Source organism: Trichomycterus rosablanca, chromosome 5 (genome assembly GCF_030014385.1).
Source record: "Trichomycterus rosablanca isolate fTriRos1 chromosome 5, fTriRos1.hap1, whole genome shotgun sequence".
NCBI lineage: Eukaryota > Metazoa > Chordata > Actinopteri > Siluriformes > Trichomycteridae > Trichomycterus > Trichomycterus rosablanca.
The window spans coordinates 32,456,566-32,476,471 of NC_085992.1; the positions used below are offsets into that span (position 1 = coordinate 32,456,566).

Sequence of the window (19,906 nt, forward strand, 5' to 3'; positions counted from 1 at the left end):
CGAATATCCGCCAGCTCCGTGATGTCGTCATGGAGGAGTGGAAAAGCATTCCAGTGGCAACCTGTGAAGCTCTGGTAAACTCCATGCCCAGGAGAGTTAAGGCAGTTCTGGGAAATAATGGTGGCCACACAAAATATTGACACTTCAGGAACTTTCACTAAGGGGTGTACTCACTTTTGTTGCCGGTGGTTTAGACATTAATGGCTGTATATTGAGTTATTTTGAGGGAAGAATAAATTTACACTGTTATATAAGCTGCACACAGACTACTTTTCATTGTGTCAAAGTGTCATTTTGTCAGTGTTGTCCCATGAAAAGATATACTTAAATATCTGCAGAAATGTGAGGGGTGTACTCACTTTTGTGATACACTGTATATATATGAATTTCTCCAAATTCAACACAAATGACCACTTTTATTTATTTATTTTTATTCCCCCTAATTTTCCTCCCAATCTAGTCGTGACTAACACATGGCTCCTCCGACATGTGTGCAGTAGCCGACTGTATCTTTTCGCCTGCACAAGGCGAGTTTATATGTGGATCAGCTTTGTGTACGGAGAGTCACAACCCCTTCCTGACAAAATGTATAGAATATTTAAGTTACAGCATTCCACAATAAGCAGGTCAACTGGTAACAGGTATCATTAGGGAATCATTACTGGGTATAATTAGGGAATCATTACTGGGTATAATTAGGAAATGATTACTGGGTATAATAGGAGGATCCACAAAAGCATTTAGTCTTTACAAGCAATGATAGACCGTGGCTCACCACTTGTGCCAAACTTTATGGGAGATTTGTTAATCATTTCTCGATGCAAGATTAATAATAATTTAAAAATTTTTTTAAAAAAATTACTTTTTTACGGTTCATAATATTATGAAAAGATTCAAGGAATCTGGAAAGTCCATGCAGGGGAAAGACAGAAACCCCTGTTGAATGTGCGTGACCTTTGAGTTTCAGACAACAATGCTTCTGTGCTAAATATAGCCAGATGGGCTCGGGAGTACTTCAGAAAACCATTGTCACTAAACATTGTCCACTGCTGCATCAAAAAATGCAACATGAATCTCTATTACACAAAGAGAAAGCTGTACATCACTTCTATACAGAAATCTATCTGGGCCCAAGGTCATCTCAGATGGTCTGAAAAACAATATAAACATGTGCTGTCAGATGACTCCATGATTTAGCTGGATTTTGGGAAAAGTGGACATGTTGAGTACTCTGTGCCAAAGATAAAAAGGACCATACAGATTGTTATCAGTGAAAGGAGCAAAGGCCAACATCTGACATGGTATAAGGGTGCATCAGTACCCATGGCATGGGTGAATTGCTTGTGTGGGAAGAAACCATTGACACAGAGGCTTATATTGGGACTTCAGAGAGACACAAGCTACCATCAATGTTATGTCTTTTCCAGGGAAGAAATGGGTGGGCTTTTTATCGCTATCATTATGACAAGTTCCTCCCGGACACAGACGCAGTGCACTGCACAAGGAGCATATATGTGTGATGATACAATTATTTATAAGGAGGATTTGCATTTTGCTTAAGAAATGAGCTATTTGTTTAGGTAATAACTCTCTCTGTGCTGTGTGCTTGTTGCATTTCTACGCCTGAATTATTGTCTTTATTTTTGTTTCTTAATGTTTGCATTACTTAGGGAGTGGATACAGTACACTAGACTGGGGTTCTTTGGGGTCAAGGTTTAGGAGTCATGGCTCACTACTGATACACACTCAGCTCAATTCACACATCTAATTAGCATATGTTTGAAATCTATATAAAACTATTGCTAAAAAAGAGTGTTCATTTCTTCAGTCAGCATGCTAATGTTAATGGATACAAAGTTTTTTTTTTAGAACACTATAGACACAGTAATAGCAGCAGCAATTATATTCACAGGCTAAAATAAGTAAGCTGTGTTCTAAAATACTTTCTACAATACTAAAGGATATGCCTAACTACTACTATAATTACTTTTTTGACCAGCCAGTATAGAGCATGTGGTTTGTGATACAGCCCTTTCTGCTGGTAGACATCACAACCTGTGTTCATAAATGTTCTCTTGACATTTTTTCCACATTTTTTCTGTCAGACAGAAATTTAATTCAGCAGAAAAAAACTCCTCCCTGTCTTTCATTCTCTCCCCATCTCTCTCTGTTTGTCTGTTTCCCTTTCTTTTCCCACCTACTCACTGTCTGGTTTCACCAATTTCTCCATCCACAACTCTTGTCTTTTCTCTTCAGCTGCTGATAGAAACAGAACAGCAGCCTTAGGAAGCTGGAGCAGCAAAGCTATTTTCATCCACAAAGAGCAACTTTCACACAGAAAGTCTAAGATGGGAAAGATGACATGTTTTCCCTTTTTTAAACAACATCTGCCAGGATTTACATAACCGAAGTTTTGGCAAACTGTTTAATTATCCCTGATGTGAAACAAATATCAGTGTGTGTAGAAGATTGCTTTGAATGTGAGTTTGATCATGATTAATGGGGTAAAGCAGAATGAGTAAGAAAACACATTACACTGCCGTCTGAGGGATCTACTGACCAGAGAGGAAAAGTGGAAGGCAATGGATGGACCACTTGTGGTATTTCTCATGAAAGATTGATGGAACACTTAATAAACGGAAAGGCGGATGTTGTAGGAGCTGAAAGCAGGTGCGTGCCAGCAGCAGGGTGGCTGGCTGGCTGGCTGCATATTCATTGCAGAGGGGTAAGATGATAGTCCACACTCAGCGGGTACGCTGTGTAGGAGTGTGTGGCTAGCATTAGCAAACAGTAGCTGTGTCGTGCATTTCAAATTTCCCAAATGGCTCAGAGATCTTTACAGAGTTATGTGAAGGGCTACCCCTGGATTAATGACATATCAGATGGACAGACAGACCTAAAACACACACTTAAATTAGCCATGAGCGAAATCCAAATTAATTACACTGTATCTCCTGAAAGACACTGCAAATATTTTAACTATTCTAACCTTTTAATGGTCTGTTCAACCATTTAATTGAGCTTGCGTTAAGTCTAAATACTTGGGTTAAAATAAGCTGCATTTAAATCATCTTGTTTGGGCCATATTTACTCCTTGGTTGACTCAAATATATTGGTAGACAGTTTAAGAAAACAGCCTTTCTAGCCTTAATGTCAACTTGACAACAAGCTAGCAGATGAAAAATCATCCATGAAAGTTGCATCATTTTTGTGATCATCTTATCTGTTTGGTAGAGGCTCATACTGTTTGTTAAAATACATTATTTTCTTGGGTGAGACCATTAAAGTGTTAATGCAGCCATGAACAGGTCAATTTAAATCATGGAACATTTAATACAAATAATTATTGGTCATTCTTTAATAGTTGACTAATGAAGGTTGTTTAACAGTTCACAGAAATCAAACAACAATATTTGCATCCCTAGTTAAAATACATACATTTTTGGATTTAGAAAACTATCTGGCCCAGTTACAGAATTGCTTGAAATAAACCAAAACAACAATAATTCTGGCTGCATCCACAATGTAAAATAAATTAATACTGCCATTACACTAACATGGTACAATATTACAATTTAAAGTGTACAATATTACAATTAAATGCCTAACTTACCATAATCACTATGCCTGCAAGCTACCCTGGTTAAAAAAGTTTAGGTTACATTTCTTTAGATTCAGATTTACATTAACTGTTGAGAAACATGGTTGCTCTCATGAGCATAGAGACTACCATGCAAAAAAGAAAGGAAGCCATGCTTTAAAATTCGGCAGCTTAAAGCAGAACTGATATTTGCTGCTGATTACATGAACAAAGAAAATAAAGTGATTTGCCATGACCAGAAGTATGCATGAAAGAGAAAAAGGCATACAAACCCAACAACACTGTAACCTACTGTTAGGTACTATGTTGGAACTGGAAAGTAGACAAAATAATAAAAATATCAAATGTGACATATAATTAAATATTACAAGTGTTGTATGTGCGCCCAGGTGGTGCAGCGGGATATTCACCGAGATTCTGAACTCCTAGGTTCAAAACTCGGCGTTGCCACCGGTCGGCTGGGCGCCATCTAGCGTGCATAATTGGCAGTGCCTGCAGCAGACACGTCTCTGCTAGGGCGGGCTGACCGGACAATGTGGGTGGGGTCTTCAAACGCTGTGTAAGGACCCTGATTGACAGATAGAGAGGCGCCTGTGACAAGTGCAAAGTGAAAAAGAGTTCCGCTAAGGGCTGTGCTCGGGTCGGAGGAGGCGTGAGCAGCAATACCTAGACTGCTATCAGGGATCCACCAGCAGTGGAAGACAAATTGACTACACTAAATTGGGGAGAAAATGGGAGAAAATGCATAAATAAAAATAGGAAAAAAAGTGTTGTATTTGTATTGTGATTACACAACAGATTGCGTCATATCTCTGCATACTCTGCATTATGATGACTTCTCGAACTAAATTTATATAATCAGAATCATTTTTGTATTTAGAGCATTTAGCAGACGTTTTTATCCAGAGCAACTTACAAATGTAAGCATATCCATTACTAACTACTGAAGGTAGAAGGCCTTGCTCCTGGGTGCTACAGTGGCAACCTGGCGGTGGTGGGGCTTGAACCAGCAACCTTCTGATCACTAGTCCAGTACCCTAACCATTGAGCTCCCACTGTTCAGAATCAGCTATGTGGTTATGTGGTACTTTTAAAAATGGCACTTTAGTTGTGATCAGTCATTATACAAACCACATTACCATCATTACTGTCACACTCGCCTGGAGGTGCCTGCCCATGACCTTCACTGAAGGGACTTCAGGCCTGTATGACACTGTAAGAAAGTTCATTCATATCCAACAGCTGCAAGTCAGCAGATTTTCCCAGTGGCCATGTTGTGGTGCGTCACCAGCATCGTACTGACCTTAGACCAGCAACAGCAGAACCATGAGACACAGCAGGATGCTTTACTGTAACTCATACAACTAGCTGTGATTTAGGCTTCTTTCTTTAAATACTTTAAACACACTCGTCCACCCAGTGCATCATTATCTCATGACTGAAACATGCACGGAAAAGCATTAACACCTTCAGCTCTCTCCTCCTAGGGATGAATTTGTTTCTTTTTTTCTGACCTACCTCCTATCCCAGTGCTGGATACCTAAATCAAACCAAGTGTGTGCTGGAATTTCTACCTTTCTTTGTCTCAAATACTTCAAATACGAAGTGAGAAAAAACAACAACAAAGTGATAGAAGAATGGAAGCAAATGTACCTGTTTCCGCCTCACTGATATGGATAATTCTGGTATGGATAGTTTTAGGGAATAAGTAAATATTTACTTAAAGAAAAAAAAAGTCTCACTTTACTATACTAATTAGGTCTTGTTGATAATGTAGTATGTGATTTAGGATGCAGCAAAAATTTTCCATTGTGCACATATATAACACTTATCTTTGTTATTAGAAAAACAACTTTATAGTAGGGCTGGGCAATATGACTAAAAAACTAATATCTTGATATGCTTTTGAGAAGTAGTGATATACGATACAATATAATGTAAACTTAAAATACAATGACAGGCCCCTGCCATTTTACTTCGAATAAATGAGCATAAAAAAAATCCAATATACCAAAATACCCAGATCAACCACACAGCAGCATGAAATCATAACCGCTGCTTACATGAGCTTCTCTTCTTCAAATTGAGATACCCGTGTGTTGTTCCATTAAGGATAAAATCCACTTTTTTGTAAATGTTTTCCTTCATGTTTCCAGAATATAAATATATAACGGATAATTAATTCTCTTGGCTTTCACGGTTAAAAGCTGAAACTGGTAATTCGTTAACTAAGCTGTCACTTATACCTCAACAACCAATAAAGAAAGCTCACCCGTACGTATGACACACATTGGATAAATGCAAAAAAATAAACATATTTTGCTTTGAATTAGAGGAACAACTGAAATTCCGCCCAAAATCTGAATTCAAAAGCTCTGATTGGTTTATACAGCTGTTTTTCAAGTCTTGAACCACAACTGATTCACTGAAACACATGCACACTGATCCATGGAGTTGTTAACGCACTGCACTTTAATGTAATAGAGTGAAATGAATGAATCTTTACCATACATAAGAGCAAAGAGCTTTTGCGCTCTGTTTTAAACATTCTTAAATGGTAACCTGTGTATCATAGGCATACTCGATATAATGAATATGGTCATTTTTTATATTGTGTAAAAGGTAATATCAAATATATCAATACACAATTATTTTGGTTATACAATTCATTACACAACTATTATAGTTATACAGTGCTGGAAAAGAAGCAGGAACTTTGTTAAGTTTTATTTTAATCACTAAGGCTAGTTGGTTATCTGTGTGAGTTTGGCTAAGCTAATTCTCAGCACTGTGTGTAGGAACTTATTGCTCTTTGTTTACACATTTCTTATACACCACTTATTTTGCAGCTCTGAATTACACCACACTAAGCCAATACTGACAAAAAAAAACAAATATATTAGCATTCAGTGGCTTGTTTACATGCAAGAAAAGGTATTTCAGGGTTTTTAAGGGTCTCAAAACTAACAGGTTTTTAATGAGACTCACAGTATTGTTTTAAACTATTCTAATATCTTATTAAACAGCACTACATATTTAATTTTAATATATTTACTCTGTAGCTTCAAATTCAAATACACACAAACATTTAGGCTCTGTGATGCCTCAGGGCTGTGTACACGTATGATGTGCATTTAATTAAAAAATATATGTATTTGTTTCATTCTTTTACTAAAGAACTTATCTTAGTCAAGGTTGCAGTGGGACTAGCGCTTCTCTGAAAGGAAAATGCAGAAAAACATGCTGCCTGAGTGCGAGCTCAGCTCAGAAAAACACACACACACACACACACACACACACACACACACACACACACACACACACACACACACACACACACACACACACACACACACACACACACAGACACTTTTAAGAATCTATCAATGACAGGCTAGAGATACATCAAGATTCACAATCACATTGAATCATGAGATGCATAAAGATTTTTACCTCTACTTTACAGGGTAACAAAATATCTTTTTTTCTCTCTTTTTTACTAGCTCTTGAATGTTCCAAGTCTGGCCCATAAGTCAACTGTGACCCTTAAAAAGATTTGAACTGTCTTACGTGTTTTCATTTTTTTTCTCCCGTTTTCTCCCAATTTAGTGTAGTCAATTTGTCTTCCGCTGCTGGGGGATCCCTGATTGCAGTCGAGGTATATATATTGCTGCTCACACCTCCTCCGACCCACGCGAAGCCCTTTGCAGAACCCTTTTTTACCTATGCATTCTGCACAGGTGCCTCTCTATCTGCCAATCAGGGTGCTTACACAGCGTTGAAAGACCCCACCCACATAGTCCGGTCATTCCGCCCTAGCAAAACTAAAGAATCTCAGCGATCGTGTGCTAACGGAATATCCTGCTGCGACACCTGGACGCTGTGTCTTCATTTTTTTTTTTTTTACCCAAAAGTGGCATCACTATAATTCTGATCAATTAAAGTGGAACTGCAGCTATAACAGCTGCCACTCTTTTTTACAAGATGTTTTATTGTGTCTGTGGGAATTTTTGATTCAGGGCCAGTAAGTTCTCTAGGACTTATGTGTGTCAATGCCATGTTTGGGTTTCACACTTAGCTATGTTGCGACAGTAGGGTGAATGCTTTACTGCTGTCCAATTGGGAGCCTAGAATTAGCAGTAGGGCTGGGCGATTTTCACGATTAATTCGGTTAATGCGAATGAACGTTTTCACCCAATGTGACAATCGCGATTGTTTACATACTTTATATTTTAATTAAAATACCAACATGTCATAAGGCAGAAACTGAGCAGACGCTCGCGGAATATTAATCAAGGAAAGTTTAATATCAAACAGGCAAAAACAGTGTACAAAATTAGCGAAAACTAAAACAGTAAACGGAAGACAACAAGTGTCATACACGGTAACGGCTAGATTCAGTAATAAGGAGCGCAAACACGATCGGCAAAACGAGACACACGAACAGAAGAGTTTAATTAAGATTCACTGAATCGAACACAGCTGAAATGAATCAAAACTCCAGAGACGGTGAGCGCGATCAGGATTGGCTGACCGGGGACATGTAATAATCACGTGACAGTCCGTGGGAGCATGGGAATTGTAGTCTATATTGTTAGAAGCAGATCTTAAGACCTCCATTCACCCTGCAGTCACAAGAGGACAAAATCAAAGCTGAGCTGAGTGATTACTTGATGCCCCCCCAGTGTAGATACTGATACAGACTCACTTCAGTGGTGGAAACAGTACACAGGCTCGTGTTCCTTTTAAGAAAACAGTAAAGAACTGTTTGTGGTTGTGCACTTTTCTTAATGTAAGGAGGTTATGCTGCACATTATTTAAATTGAGTTGTTTGTGAGTTATTCTTATAAAGGATATAGCTAATTATGATTTCTATTTTGTTTTAATTATTGTTAATTATTGTTATACAGTTATTGTTATAAAGTTTGAGTTCCTTGAAAGGATAATTATCGGTGGTGCTGTTACTATTTTTGCACTTCTGCAGTCTTTTAAATTAAAATGTAAAAAAAAAAGAAATTTGAGTCTTTTGTCAATTGCATTATACAAGAACAAAAAAATCGAAATCGTAATCGAGAATCGGTAATAATTTAAAAATAATCGCGAAAAATTCATTTTAAATAGTATTTAATCAGTTTATAATACATGCACTGATGTTTTATGCTTGAGCCTCTGACTGTGGAGCCAACTTTACAGAATCTATGTCTACAAAAACAAAACAGGGCCCATTAGCCTTAGTAAGTTGGAAGATCTTGTTGGAAATACAAGAGCTGCTAGCAAAGTGTTGAAAACAGTAAAAAGTCAAACAGCCCCCTCACAGAAACTTTGGACTCCCCTGCACCTGCACAAGCTTCTCTCTCTCTCTCTCTCTCTCTCTCTCCTCTCTCTCTCCTCTCTCTCTCTCTCTCTCTCTCTCTCTCTCTCTCTCTCTCTCCTCTCTCTCTCTCTCTCTCTCTCTCTCTCTCTCTCTCTCTCTCTCTCCTCTCTCCTCTCTCTCTCTCTCTCTCTCTCTCTCTCTCCCTATCCATCTATTCATCTATCTACCCTCCTGTATCCACATTTTAGAAGAATGACTAACGCTGCAGTCAGGTAGAAGGGTGCTGTGAGTCAGCGGTGACCCCGGGACAACTGCTACATCTTCTGACCCCAGAAGCCAGCATCACCCCCTTGCGCACAACATTCATACACACTTAACAACACCGGCGCAGCACAAACATTCCCCGAGTCGTGACTAAAAGAGCTGCTGCATTCTTCTTAATGTGCCAATGCTGCTCTGACACACAAGGTTGGCAGCCAGGCAGGCAGCAATGAATATGTGAACGTAAGTGGAAGTCTTTGCATGTGTGTGCCCATAAAAGGAAGCGGCTGGCACATTTGAGTGTGAAACGGTACTGCAGTTCTTCCATCGCTGCTAAAAAGGAGCTTCAGATAAAAAAAAAACATGAAAATAAACAGTGTGTTGATACCATGGTGATGCAGGTGTGTGCACAACACCTTCAGGGTCCTAGCAACCATGGGTTTACACCTCACTGTAATGCACTGTCTGTAAGGAGATTGCCATGTTGTCCTCATGTCCATGAGGGTTTCCTACCACCACACAAAAATGAAATTAGATGGATCACCCAAGGAGGACAAGTCCCTGCTGAGTCTGGTTCCTCTCAATGTTTCTTTCTGTAATATTAGGGGAATTTTTCCTTGCCATCGTTGCCCTTGGCTTGCTCAACAGCAGTTTTTGGTCTGTTGGTCCTGAATTCTGTAAAGTTGCTTTGAGACAATGTCTATTGTAAAAAGCGCTATACAAATAATTTGGATGGTTAAGTGCATAATGGGATGCAATGGTGAGTGTGTGTTGGTGCCCTATGGTGCCTTTGTGGCCAGTCTGACCAGGTAAGCTCCGGATCAGGATCAAGTGGCTACTGAGGATGAATGAACAAATGCATGAAATTTGATGCCAATGCTGTATTACGTATTGCAATGAGTGAGCCATGTGTATGTTTCTAATCCACAGTCAGAGGCTCAAGCATGAAACATCATGCTGGTAGTACGTAGCTCAGTGGTTAAGGTATTGGACTAGCATTCAGAAGGTTGCTGGTTCAAACCCCACCACTGCCAAGATGCCACAGTTGGGCCCCTAAGCAAGGCCCTTAACCCTAAATTGCTCAAAATGTATTAATTTAAAAGTGTAAAAAGTTGCTTTGAATAAAAGCGCCCAATAAATGCTGCTAATGCATCAGTGCATGTATTATAAACCGATTTAATACTATTTAAAATAAATTTTTCATAGAATTAAGGAAATTTGTTAACTCCAGGCTCCCAATTGGACAACAGTAAAGCATTAACCCTACTGTCGCAACATGGCTAATTGTGAAACCCAAACATGGCATTGACACACAAGAGTACAAGAGAACTTACTGGCCCTGTATCATTTACATTTTCAACATTTAGCAGACGCTTTTATCCAGAGCGACTTACAGAAATGCTTTCATAGTAAATATTACATTACTCTAGTTTAAGTAGATAACAGTCCAAGAACACACATCTGCTGAAACTCTGTTATGATAATTAAAAAAAAAAAAAGAAATAAATGAGAGCATTAGCTCGTTTTGAGCTTAAGTGCTTAGTAAAGAGATGGGTTTTTAAATCGTCTTTTAAAGACAATGATAGACTCAGATGTTCGGACAGACAGGATGTTCGTTCCACCACTTGGGTGCTAATACAGAAAAGAGCTTTGATGCATGTCTTCCTCGAGTTCTGGGTGGAGGATCAAGACGAGCAAGACTAGTGCAAGACTAGTGGCTCGATGGTTGCGTGGTACAGAGCGGGGTGTGATGAGTTCTCTTAGGTAGTTTGGAGCTGGTCCATTTTTGGCTTTGTAGGCGAGCATCAGTGTTTTAAACTGAATGCGAGCAGTTACAGGAAGGCAAAGAAGAGAATCAACCTTGTAAAAAGCCTTCTCAGAGGAGTGGAAGCTGTTATAGCTGCAGCTCTATATTAATGCCCAGGGCGGCACGGTGGCTAAGTGGGTAGCACTGTCGCCTCACAGCAAGACCGTCCTGGGTTCGATCCCCAGGTGGGGCGGTCCGGGTCCTTTCTGTGTGGAGTTTGCATGTTCTCCCGTGTCTGCGTGGGTTTACTCCGGGTGCTCCGGTTTCCACCCACAGTCCAAAGACATGCAAGTGAGGTGAACTGGAGATACAAAATTGTTCATGACTGTGTTCAATATAACCATGTGTGAACTAATGAACCTTGTGTAATAAGTAACTACCGTTCCTGTCATGAATGTAACCAAAGTGTAAAACATGACGTTAAAATCCTAATAAATAAATAATATTAATGCCTATTGTTAAGTAGCACAACACATAAGATACATAGGATACTCTAGCTGACATCATGCCTGTAAAATTTTGCATAACTAAGCAACAGAAGCTTACAGAGAACCGTCTTGGCTGCTGTATGTCAGAGTTAATATTATTATATCAGTGTTATATAAAATTTTTTTAAAACAAAATAAACAATGAAACCATGTTCAGTTAAGGACTCAAATCAAAGTCGCTTTATTCACACTTTTTCACTTTCCCCCTTGTCAGTCTGTGAATAAGGGTGTGGCTGCATCATCAGACTACATCAAATGAGTAATAGTGTCCAGCATTGTGGGGACATTACGGCCCCAGTGGCACAATTAGAGCCAGGCCAGAGCACTCAACATGACTTATAGTCCAGAGCAGAAGTCAAAGCACATCGGCACTGAAATATACCTCATAGAACGTCTCAGTTTGTCCCCGTGAAAGTACCAGCAGAGGACATGGATCATCAGGACGAGATGAATGCACTGTACATTTGAGAGCTTTATACTGCGAGACAGAAAAGCAGCAATGCAAACAGCTCTGTCCACACTAACGGCTGCAAGGTCAGTGTGTATGTGAGAGAGAGAGAGAAAACACGAAAAGATGACTGAAAGCATAGAAAATCTGTTCACTGTGATAAAAGGGAGTGTAAAATGCATAGACGTTTGCTGTATTTGCGCACAGCCAGAAGTCTGAGAAACAAACAGTCAGACTGAGAGAGATTCATTCATGCCCCTGCATCCTGCTCTTAGTACAGAGTGTTCCGAAGGTCCTGCGGGAGAGAGCATGGCAGTCATGTGACTCGGTGCGCTAAGCTCTATAGCCTCGTAGCTAGAATCTGATTCACACACATGCATACTGTTTAAACAGATATTCATAATGTGACTTTATACTGAAAATGTCACCAATTTCCCTCTATCTGGTATGTTGTGATACTTACTTTTACAATAATTCTGATAATTCTATAATATTATAATAAATATTTATATAGCATATAAAGAACAACAACAAAATGCCAAGCTTTTCTGTCCCTCCACAAAAGCAAACATGCTGTACTCCTGTGCTAAATGACCTACAACCTCAAATCAGAAAAAGTTGGGACAATATAACAACTTTACATTGACGTTTATTTAAATTCAGAGAGTATAATGCCTAGATATTTCATGTTCTGTCTGGTCAACTTAATTTGTTAATATACATCCATTTCTGCATTTCAGGCCTGCATATATTCCAGAAAAAGTTGGGATGGGGGCAGTTTAGGGCTAGTAATGTGGTAAAAAAAATAAATAATTATGTGATTTCTAACAGGTGATGTCAATAGGTGATTATAATCATGATTTGCAACAAAAGCAGTATCCACGAGAGTCTTTGAGGAGCAATAAAGGGCTAAGGGTCTCCAGTCTGTCAACAAATACATGAGTAAATGCAAACCTCTACAATGCATTATATCATTAAACGATTCAATGAATTAGTATTTTCCTATTCCAACAATTCTAATTTGGGGTTGTACGTCTACTGATTTATACGTTGTACGTCTACTGCTTTATACTGGTCAGGGGTACTGTGGGTCTGACGTTACTCGAAAACACATGCTCAAGCATTCATTACCTGTTTACCCCTGGGTCAACGCTTCTATTGGAAAATAATTGGACCTTTTACAGCATTTATGAACATGGTCCCTTACACCACCATCACTACCATAATAAAAATCAAAATTGCCACATCATGCTAAAAGAAAATCTGTCAGCATCGTCAAATGTAATACAAGAACAAAAAAAACAAGTCTGCCATTAATTGGAGATTGCTTAAAAATGTGTGACATTGTCCACAGTCAAGCAAGCTTTATATCACAATAGTCATAAGTGATAATTGAATGTAACATTTGTATCAGTACCACAGACTGAATGTTAGTAATTAATGTGTATATTGTATGTTATGTACAGATATTAATACAATACAAAGAGGACAAATTAGAGCATTTTAACTAATAAAGCCATTCAGATAAAGTCTGTGGTCAGTCCTGGCATCTGAAACGCTTGTAGGGATGTGAGCGGAAGTTTTTACAGAGAGGCAATTGACTCTATTTGTGGTAGGAGCTCCCAGTGTCTCATTCATAGTGGTGTAAACAGGAAATTATGTCATCAGTTCGGTCATCCTTGGCTCCATTTCTCTCACTTTCCCCATCACACAGCTCTATTTAAAAAAAAAAAGACTGGAATGGATGCAGTGGCCAGGGACATGGCCAAAAAAAACTTCTACTGCAGCAAACGCTTGCATGTCTATGTCGATAGAGCATGAGGTACAGAGAGTAAATGATGGACAGGAGTTAAGAAAAGGGAGAATAATGAGACAGAGACAAAGCAATAAAATGGAAAATTAGAGGTAGGTGCAGACTCAGAGAAAGGCAAGTGAAAGCAATAATGGAAACAAGAGTTGTGGACACAAAGCGGAAAAAGAAAGAAAAAGGAGAGGGTGATTAGGGTCATCCTGGCCGTCAGCCAAGCCCAACACAACAAGCTCTGTTTCCCAGCCCAGGGCTGTGGCTCTACACACACACACACTTAGACATACACACACATACACACTAGTCGACCCATTCTTCGGTCTCCAACTACAGGGCCGGTTCAGACATGGCCTCGGCCAGTAATACACACACAGCATTACAGACAGTTTCAAAACTTTTATAAATGCTGTATATATTAATTCATAATATACAGTCAAGCAAAGTCAATGATATGCAGATTACTAAACTGGAGCTATTTTTTATGAATGAACTGCTACTACATTTATAGATTCATGAATTTACTCAACAGTGGTAGCACAGTGGTTAAGGTACTGGACTAGCAACCAAAAAGTTGCAGGTTCAAGCCCTACATCTGCCACTGTTGGGCCCATGAGCAAAATTTAACCATCAACTGCTTGGGTTGTATATGGTCACAATTATAAGTCACTTTGGATAAAAGCATCAGCTAAATGCTGAAAATGTAAATGTAATTTTGACACTTCATTCAAAGCTATCACTTTACATTAGAATTTAGTTTATAAACAAGATTAAATAAAGTCCATAAACCAGACTCCCATTTTTCCCACTCCCACTCTTCCTATTTTCAATACAATACCAATATTACAGCTCTGGGCATTTACTATGAGTATCAGCTCATATTAATTAGGTCTGTTATGGACATTCTCATAGTAGCAGAGTCGTCTCTCCAAGCTTCTGTTCAAATAAAATCATTAAAATAAAGACAAGCCCTTAAGCCTCAACTGCTTGGATTGTATATGGTCACAATTATAAGTCGCTCTGGATAAAAGTGTCAGCTAAATGCCGAAAATTTAAATGTAATTTTGAAACTTCACTCAAGACTATCACTTTACATTAAAATTTAGTCTATAAACTTGACTAAATTAAATCTATAAACTAGACTATCTTGAGCTTACTTAACTTACAATATGCTGGCTAAGGTTAAATGTGTAATTCAGTAAGGATGCAGCACTCCCATTATTCCTATTTTCAATACAATACCAATATTCCAGCTCTGAGCCTCTACTCTGAGCACCAGATTATACTTAATTAGAAATGTTATGGACATTCTCATAGTAGCAGAGTCAACTCTTTAAGCTTCTGTTCCCAAATGTAATCATTAGAATAAAGACAGACTTTTGAGTTTATTTCAATTCTATGTTTCTCTGAATTGTGTTTGATTATGTTGTCATAACTCTACACACAGTTACAGCATAAGTGAAAGAGTAAGCTAAACATATATAAAGAGATGACACTTTTAAGCCCCTATGACACAATAGCCATCCATCTTCATGAGTCCTAGAGAGCAAACTGGCCCTGCTTTCAGTGTGAGAAGGTATTCAAGTAAAACACATTAGCTATTTTCAGACATGACTGAGATTGAAGTAGGGACCTTCTTCAAACATGACTTTTTTAAAGCTGCACTTCAGTCAGAAATGGTGGATGGTTTTACAAGACTTGGAGGAACCACATTCACCCTCACTCACCTAGTCTGGTAGATTTTTTAAACAGAGGAAAAGCAACCAGGTGTGGAAACTGGCAACAATTACATTTAAAATGTGACTGGACTGGATTAAATAGGAAAATATATCTAACTTGAAACTAGGGCTATAAAACCTAATATAAGTTATACTGTGGATTTGAAAAAGCTGTTTTCAAATGTATCTTTGGAAGTTTTTTATTCAGTGCATGCATAGCTGTCTAAGCCATTCTGTAACAACAAGTTTCCCTATTTCAATTGTTCTGATCCACCAGTCCTTATCCCAAATAGATTTTTATAGTCTGTCTTCACACCCCACACATTACACTACAATATTGGCTTCTGCACACTTGTAGTCCACTGTGTAGCCTATATGAAGTCATTTAAGATCCCTCCAGTCTATTCAGTCGATTTCTGCAAGAGGATCTTACCTGCATTTTAGGCTTTTATTTGTTCAACTTTTACAAGTCAGATAAAATAAAAATAATGGCTACTAAAACACTTGTATTGTTAATAGTATTTTTGCTTTTGTATTTTACTGCTCATAGGCACTACTTGATTATTTTCTCACTTTATACCAGCTAAAGCACATTACTTTTTATTTGAGTTGTAAAGACAAACCAAGAATAAACATTTTACAACGGTGATCTACTGAAATTGTGTTATTGATTAGATCAGATCAAAAAGCTTAAATCTGCCCTGACGCACACTGAAGTCTAACACACAACCGAGTACATTTTTGTTCTTTAGTGCTGGAATACCTAGGTCTGACAATCCATTTGAACACGCACCTGAGTAGTACAATCTAACACAAAATAGACAAAAGCAATCAATTTAAAAGTTCAACTTGGATGTTTGTTAGTTGTGGTGTAGAGGTTATGTGGAGGCAATGGACACATGCAAATATCATGTCTATCTATCTATCTATCTATCTATCTATCTATCTATCTATCTATCTATCTATCTATGTATATATATGTGTATATATATATATATATATATATATATATATATATATATATACATACATACTGTACATACATACATACATACAGTGGACCCTTGACTTACGAATGTAATTGGTTCCAAAGGGCTGTTCTTAAGTGAAAATGTTCGTTAGTTAAACCTGTTTTTCCCATAAGAAATAATGTAAATAGAATTAATCCGTGCCAGACCTCCCAAACCACATCCTTACCTAACCTTTCTAATGTCTTAAAATGTCTCTTTTGTCATAAATACAAGTATATTTTCCCTTAAATCTTAAATTATAGAATAGACATTCCTGTAATAAACAACAATACACAGTAGTACTGTTCTGTACATAAACACACATCACATTTCAGTACAGTACGTGTGCTGTACCATACACCATAATACATTGTATCTACCAGAAACAACAATAACTTTAATATTTCTCTATTATTTCCTTCTTTATTTCAATAGCGTTGTATTTTGTAGGTGTAATTTCCTTCTTCTCTCTTACTTAATGTCCCCTCTGTCTGATACACAGTGACAGCTACTGGCAGGAGTAATTATACAACAACAAAAAACTGCGCTTTCTCTGCACCTTCTCTGGGGACATTTTAATATAGAATTTTACAAAATATAAAGAAAACACCAGAAAAACACCGTCCGCTGTCCGAACGTTCGCTCACTGTATATATATAGAGAGAGACGGTTGGAGTGAACTTGTTCGTGACGTCACATGTTTCGCGAATTTCGGTTCGTAATCCAAAATTTGTTCATACATTAAGTTGAAAAAGAGCGTTCGTAAACCAAAATGTTCGTATGGTGCACTCTAAGTATTTTTATACATTCTAGATGAGTTTGACTGGCTTATTAAAAGTTAGGACAGGTCGTGAATCTACCAAAGTCAAATTTGTACACCCCACTTTTATTATTTTTTCAAACTGCACAATGCAGTTTGTGATGCAGCCTATGTAAAATATCAGCATGTATGTTATTGCATGCTAATATTTGTTTATCTTCACAAACCACTTCATCCTGGTTTGGATCATAGTGGTTCTGGTGGCACCCAGGAAGGAGGACCAATCCATTGCTGAGCTATAAACAGTGATTTATTTATTCACTTACTCCAATTTGGAGTAGACAGTCCCTTTATGGGCATGTTTTTGGGTGATGGGAGGAAACCAAAGCCCCCAGAGGAAACCCCTGTGGAGATGAGGAGAAATATTTCATTTGCTTGCGATTACTATGATCAGATAAGAATTAAACTAAATTTAATTTAAGACTGGATTAAATCTATCCGCACCAAGAACACATATATAAGTTTAATAAGCTTATATAAGTGAAATAAGAGTAGTGTAGCCTTAAGTGACCAGTGTATAGCCACACTGTGTAGCCAAAAGTATGTGGACACTTGACCATGAACTCTTCTGGAAAATCTGTTCATGACCTGCGTTGATATTCTTAGTGTCCTAATAAACAGTTATACTTCTGTTTCTGCTTAGGTGCTTCAGGTGGTTGGTAAGACAGAGTAGAATGCTCAGGACAGGGCAAGATGGAGATGAATGATCCATAGTGGTGACCCCTAACAGGATCAGCCAAAATAAAAAGATGGTTTAACTAATGCATGATCACACTTACTAAATGTAGTTTTTAACCCTATCTTAATGCAAACACTATTTACTTAGTAACTTTTTCTATAGAACCAAATGCAGATGTCACTTAAGTCACAGTTCCTATTGAAACACTGGCCTTGTGACTGAAGCACATTCCAGCTGTGCCTTAATATTTATTTATTAGGATTTTAACATGTTTAACACTCTTTGGTTACATTCATGACAGAACAGGTAATTACTCGTTACAGTCACAGTCACAGACAATTTTGTATCTCTAATTCACCTCACTTGCATGTCTTTGGACTATGGGAGGAAACCGGAGCTCCCGGAGAAAACCCACGCAAACACAGGGAGAACATGCAAACTCCACACAGAAAGGACCCGGACCGCTCCGCCTGGGAATCGAACCCAGGACCTTTTTGCTGTGAGGCAACAGTGCTACCCACCAAGCCACCATGTGTCTTAATTAGAAACATCGTGGTCCTAATTCAAGGTCAACAAGGTCTGTGTTGCGTTTTTTATACACTGCACGCCACGGGGTTTTCTTTTAAAGTGTCACCTGTTTATAACAAGCAAGCAATAATAATCCATAAAAAACTTATAATTAAATAACTTGGTTTCATTGTTATAGAAGAGGGTGCACCATTGCATGTAAAACAAGGACAGGCCCTTACCCTGTACATAAGGATTGATGGACAGAAAGAAGTACAACCAGGAAAAAAATCAGTGCAACAGGGTCACATCCCTGCCATAATAAAATATGCCAGCTTAAACTCAGACAGTGCAGCTACAGCAGTGTGGTCCTGATGGGCACTCTTACTTTAGGTCTGGAACTTGTCACATTAACATTATGCAGTACCTGTATATGGATGTGTTTACATTTTTAGCCTAGAAATACAGCCAAACAAGCGTAAAATATTTTAAAACAATATTACAAACAGTACCATCACCCAGACCATGTTCTACTATGAGAATCAACTCCCAGCATCAGACTCACTATTAGTGTACGTATATGTATCTAGACATGAGTGACAACCGCTTACACAGTCACAAATTTGCACGTGTGTTCACTCTATAGTGATGTCTACATAGTAACCCCCCCCCACCACCACACAAACACACACACACACACACACACACACACACACACGAACGTACATACATACAAACATGGTGCTGCTGTCTGGCATACACAAGCATATTATGACTGAAGCCATGCTGTGGCATACTACAGCAGCAGAGCCCACCCAGGGCAGAGGATTCCATCCCCAGAGACACTCTCACACTCTCACGTTCACACTTGCAGCCAAGCCCATTAGTTAAATCGAGCACACAGAGACCGGCCAGACGCTTACCCCTCTTTTGCACCCAGCCTTCTTTGACGATAGTGACATCGCTCATGATGCCTCCGTCAGGGTGTGCTCTCCGCTCCAACACGCCAGCTCCGGAACGATCGAGGAGGGAGGTGGGGTGGGGGGGAAACGGAGGAGAGGAGAGGACGAGGGGAGGGGAGGGGTCAGCGTCTCGCTCCCTCCCTGCGTGGAGCTCTCCCTCTCGTGCTCTCTGATGCGCTCTTTCTCACCGTCGCTTTTCCTCGTTGTGCCTTTCTTGAGTCTCTCTCTCTGGTGGAAGCTGTTATGGAGCAGGCTATCCCCCTCCCTCTGGTGTCTCTCTCACTATCACACTTTTCAGACCTTCCCACTCCTCAGCAGTGACTCAGCCTAGAACAAACACAAAAAATGGAAAGCAAGAATTTTTTAGTCTTCTTTCCCAAACCCCCCTTTTTTCACCAAAATTCTTCCTCCACTGACAAACAAGAATGAAAAAACAAGCCTCCTGGTCCATCTCAGCACCACACATTACCCGTCTCACTCAATATGC

General features: G+C 38.9%; 1 protein-coding gene across 1 annotated transcript in view; it reads right to left on the minus strand.

Moving 5' to 3' along the window:
* Positions 1 to 19,906, minus strand: part of akt3a (v-akt murine thymoma viral oncogene homolog 3a) — a 147,428-nt gene that overhangs the window by 113,221 nt on the left and 14,301 nt on the right. Inside the window, exon 2 of the mRNA XM_062995058.1 lies at positions 19,381 to 19,746. Coding sequence (XP_062851128.1) covers positions 19,381 to 19,426 — 46 coding nt within the window. The 5' untranslated portion in view covers positions 19,427 to 19,746. The remainder of the gene's footprint in view (positions 1 to 19,380; positions 19,747 to 19,906) is intronic.